Source organism: Crocuta crocuta, unplaced genomic scaffold (assembly GCF_008692635.1).
Source record: "Crocuta crocuta isolate KB4526 unplaced genomic scaffold, BGI_CrCroc_1.0 scaffold462, whole genome shotgun sequence".
Classification (NCBI taxonomy): Eukaryota; Metazoa; Chordata; class Mammalia; order Carnivora; family Hyaenidae; genus Crocuta; species Crocuta crocuta.
In genome coordinates this window covers 1,456,943-1,461,359 of record NW_027527437.1, presented here as the reverse complement: position 1 = coordinate 1,461,359, position 4,417 = coordinate 1,456,943, and the positions used below count along the sequence as shown (strand labels likewise).

Genomic DNA, 4,417 nt, shown 5'->3' with positions numbered 1-4,417 from the left:
CCCGCCCCTCCTCTTTTGCCCCGCCCTCGCCCCGGACTGGCGAGGATCCCGGATGTTACCTCCTCCGGCGCACTGAAGCCCCGCCCTTTCTTCTTAGGCCCCGGCCCCTTCCGAATCCGCTACGGGTCCTGCACGGCCTAGGAAGAGTTTCGCTGTCTCCTGGGTGGCTAGAGCGTCCTCCCGCGCTTAGTCGCGCTGCAGGTGACGGCGCCCGGAGGCTGTCGGGAAGTAGGCGGGGTGACGTGGGGTTGACGAGCTCAGCGGCGGGTTTGCTGAGATCAGTGGCCCGGCGGCAGCTGGTGCGGGGGGCGGCCGGAGCCTGAGGTGGAGCGGGGCGGTGTGTGGCCGGGGCCATGACGGGCAATGCCGGGGAGTGGTGCCTCATGGAAAGCGACCCCGGGGTCTTCACCGAGCTCATTAAAGGATTCGGTGAGAGCCAAGGGGACCGTCCTGGGACGGGGGTCACGGGAGGAGGCCCAAGCTGGGCATAGAGTGGTTCTCTGCGGCCACCGCCGGCCTCGCGTCTGCAGGGAGGCGACTCCAGAAACCTGGATGGCAGAGGGCTTCCGTCCCCCTCCACAGCCCTGGGCAGTCGCGTTTCCGCAGTGATTCCACATCACGAGGGCAGGGATCGTAACTGTCTTGTGCAGTGTCGTATCCTCAGGACTCGGCACTCAGTTACTTGCTTCATTGGCTTGAGCGCCCACCACCCCGCGCCCCCTCCGCCCTTACGTTCGTATCTTTCCCTTTCCACCGTCGCTCTTGTGCCTAGCGCTCCGCATGCCCGGCAGGTGTGCCCAGGTACACGTCTCGGGCCATCACTTCTGCAAGAAAACCTCGGGTGTGTCTCCTCGACGGTGGGGTGTATGGCCCACGCCGCGCAGGAAGGACCCCGAGACACTAGTTACTCAAAGCAGAACACCTTGAGTGTGTGGTTAGCTCTGCGGACGTTCCCACGCGCTCGCTGCGTGGGACTGACGAGCCACTTCGCTGCTTATTCTCCCTGGTCGTTTTTTGGCTTCCGGTAAAGTATGGTTTCTTGAGCTAGTGCTCCAGACTAGAGGCCACATGCTTTCCGCAGCCTTTTTTCTGGCTGCGATCCTTGTCTTACATCCTAAATAGTCAGCGGATTTGACTTTTTATCCTTTCCTGCCCTTCTTGTTCCCATCCTTTTCTTTGAGCAGTAAGTTTATTTTTATGGCTACATTTTTTCAAGTATTATTAATTCTAGCTATTATGTTAAAACTTGTTTCGAGATACAAATTAAACGTTGATATAGATACTGTGTATTGTACATAGCTGAATATTTGGAATATAATTTATCAAGCGTATATTGTTTACCTACTGAATCTCAGGCACACTGGTAGGATTTGGGAGTTTTCATTGTGAATAAACCACGAGTGCTCTTCTAAAGGTCTGACACTCCAGCAAATATGGTGTATTAATTTCTGTGTTAGAGTGTGTACAAAATGTAACGGGAACATAGGTCATGGAGGAGCACAGGCAGAAGGAAAAACAAACAGTAATAATGTTAAAGTGTAAGGCATAGGAAACAGCTAGCAAAGTGACTAAAAACACATTATGTGACAGACCAGAGGAATATTTGACTCCGACGCTGAAAAATAAACAGGCTAGATTGTTTGCTGAGTTGTATAGTTTGGATTGCCCTGTAGTTACTGGGGACTTAACTGTCAAAGATATTTGAATGCTGAAATGACGTTTTTGTAATTAAAAAAGGTTTACTATGTGTAGTGTGCAGAGTGGAGTGGAATGAAGTGAAAGAAGCTAGAAGTCTCTTAAAATGGTTGGAGTCAGGTGATTAGCTTGATATAAAATAATGTGTTAGGAGGAGGTAAGTGCAATAATTTTGCTCTATTTAAATCAGTAGGACTGCTGACTGGATGTAGGGGAAAAGGGGAAAATGACTCCATGGTTTCTAGCTTGAGTGGCTGATGAAGTGTAAGAGAACAAGCTTGAAGGACAAGAAAATGTCTGCAGGTTTAGCCATAAAATTTACCTTTAAAACCTTAACTATTATGACATGTTAAATATAACTTTAAGAAATATTATACTAGACAACTTTGTTTTTAAATTAATCCACTCCATTAACAGTTACTGCTTCAGTGCCATATGTATAGAAAACTTAGACTTGAAAATGATTATGAAAGTCATGCATAAAAGAATGATATGTAAATGTATCTTCTTACACGAGGATATATGAAAAGTGAATTGCTATTAATAATTGGCTCCAATAGCAGAAAAGTGTTGCGAAAAGTTAAATGATGGTGGTGGCATATTATCATCAGACAGTTTCAAAGAGAAAACAAGTGTATTCCACTCATTTCCATTTTTTTCTTATTCAATTCATGGNCAGCATTCGAGAGTCTCTCATGGTTTGCCTCTCTCCCTTTCCCCCACCATTTCCGCCCTTCTTCTCCCCCTTGTTCCTCCGTCAAGTTCCTCCTAATCCTCCTATACGTGCAAACATATGATATTTGTCCTTCTCTGCCTGACTTATTTCGCTCAGCATAACACCCTCAAGGTCCATCCATGTTGCTACACATGGCCAGATTTCATTGTTTCTCATTGCCATGTAGTATTCCATGGTATAGATAAACCCCATCTTCTTGATCCATTCATCTGTTGATGGACACTTAGGCTCTTTCTATGTTTTAGCTATTGTGGAGAGTGCTGCTATGAACTCAATTCATGGCTTTTAAAAAGCTTTTTGAAGTTCATTTTTTCAAAAGTGGAAAATCTTACTGTGTTCTGAATGCTACTGTAAATTTATTTTAAAAGGTTCTTAATTGGAGGAGAAATTATTTGTGGAGTCAGTGAATATATAAATACAAATTTTAGTGGACTATAGCATCATGATAAAACAAAATCCTAATTAAGTAACTGATGGAGCAGAACATACACTTTTCATTGGTGTGGCACATAGGTAATTCATGAATGCAGCAAAACAAACTGTGATGGTCTACCAATTAAAAACAGAAGCTTTAAACTTGTTTCCAGCCATGATGGAATAACAGGGACCTCATTTACGTTTCCTACAATAAATCAATGACCGTAGCTTTCATTTCAAAAAACTAGAAAAGGAGTAAGTAAAACTGGAAGTAAGCAGATGAAAGGAAATAATAAAGATTAGAGTTGAAATTAGTGAAACAGAAAAGAAAAAAATAGTGGAGAAAATCAATGAAACTAAAAGCTGGTTTGTCAAAGATCAGTAAAATGGACAAACCTCTAGTCAATCTGGTTAGAAAAAAGACAGGAGAAGGACACTGGCTGGCACAATTGATAGAACATGCAACTCTTTAATTAAAAAAATTTTTTTTTTTTCCTGAGAGAGAGAGAGATAGGGACAATGTGAGCGGGGTGGGTGGGGGGCGGTCAGAGAGAGAGGGAGACACAGACTCTGAAGCAGGTTCCAGGCTCTGAGCTAGCTGTCAGCACAGAGCCCGACACGGGGCTCTAGCCCATGAACCGTGAGATCATGACCTGACCTGAAATAGGACGCTTAACCGACTGAGCCACCCAGGCACACCATGCAACTCTTTTAAATATTTATTTTTAGGAGAGCGCAAGTAGGGAAAGGGCAGAGAGAGGGGGACAGAGGATCCGAAGCAGATGCTGCGCTTACAGGGTGCCAGCAGCAAGCCCAATGTGGGACTTGAACTCACCAACCACGAGATCATGACCTGAGCTGAAGTCAGATACCAACCCACTGAGCCACCCAGGTGCCCCAGTAGAACATTTAACTCTTGATCTCAGGGTTGTTAAGTTCAAGCCTCATGCTGGGTATGGAAATTTCTTAAAAATCTTAAAACAAAGAAAAAGTAGAGGAGACAAGAATGACCAATATTAGGAGTAAGATGATACCACTATGGATTCTATAGATTAAAAAGGTAATAAGGGAATATTCTAAACATTATGCCAATTAATTTGACAACTTGAGTGAAATGTATAAATATCTTGAAGGACTTAAATTACCAAAGCTCATACAAGAAGAAATGGAAAACCATTATAGTCTTACTTTATTAAATACATTGAAATTGTAACTTAAAATCCCCCCACAAAGAAAACTGTAGACAAAATTGCTTCACTGGTACATTATTTCATCTATTTAAGGATTAAGTAATACCAATTCTGTACAAACTTTTCTCAGAAAAATGGAGAGGAAGGAATATTTCCCAATATTCTGAGGGCCATCATTATCCTAACACCCAATACAGACAAAGACATTGCAAGAAAAGGAAACTACAGACCTAACTCCATCATCAATATAAATGCAAAAATTCTTTTTTAAAAAAATTAAAAAAAATTTTTTTTAATGTTTTTTATTTATTTCTAGGAGAGAGAGAGAGAGACAGCGTGAGCAGGGGAGGGTCAGAGAGAGAGGGAGACACAGACTGAA

The 4,417-nt window shown here is 43.5% G+C and overlaps 1 protein-coding gene across 5 annotated transcripts in view; it reads left to right on the top strand.

The window, feature by feature from the left end:
* UCHL5 (ubiquitin C-terminal hydrolase L5) overlaps positions 1–4,417 on the top strand; it is a 41,956-nt gene that overhangs the window by 567 nt on the left and 36,972 nt on the right. For 2 of the 5 annotated variants that reach the window (XM_077760018.1, XM_077760012.1), the window contains exon 2: positions 98–201. The exons of 1 other annotated variant lie outside the window; for it this stretch is intronic. In XM_077760018.1, coding sequence (XP_077616144.1) covers positions 98–201 — 104 coding nt within the window. Of the gene's footprint in view, positions 1–97; positions 202–254; positions 430–4,417 lie in introns of those variants that run through there. 2 more of the 5 variants (XM_077760040.1, XM_077760032.1) reach the window with 1 other exon arrangement.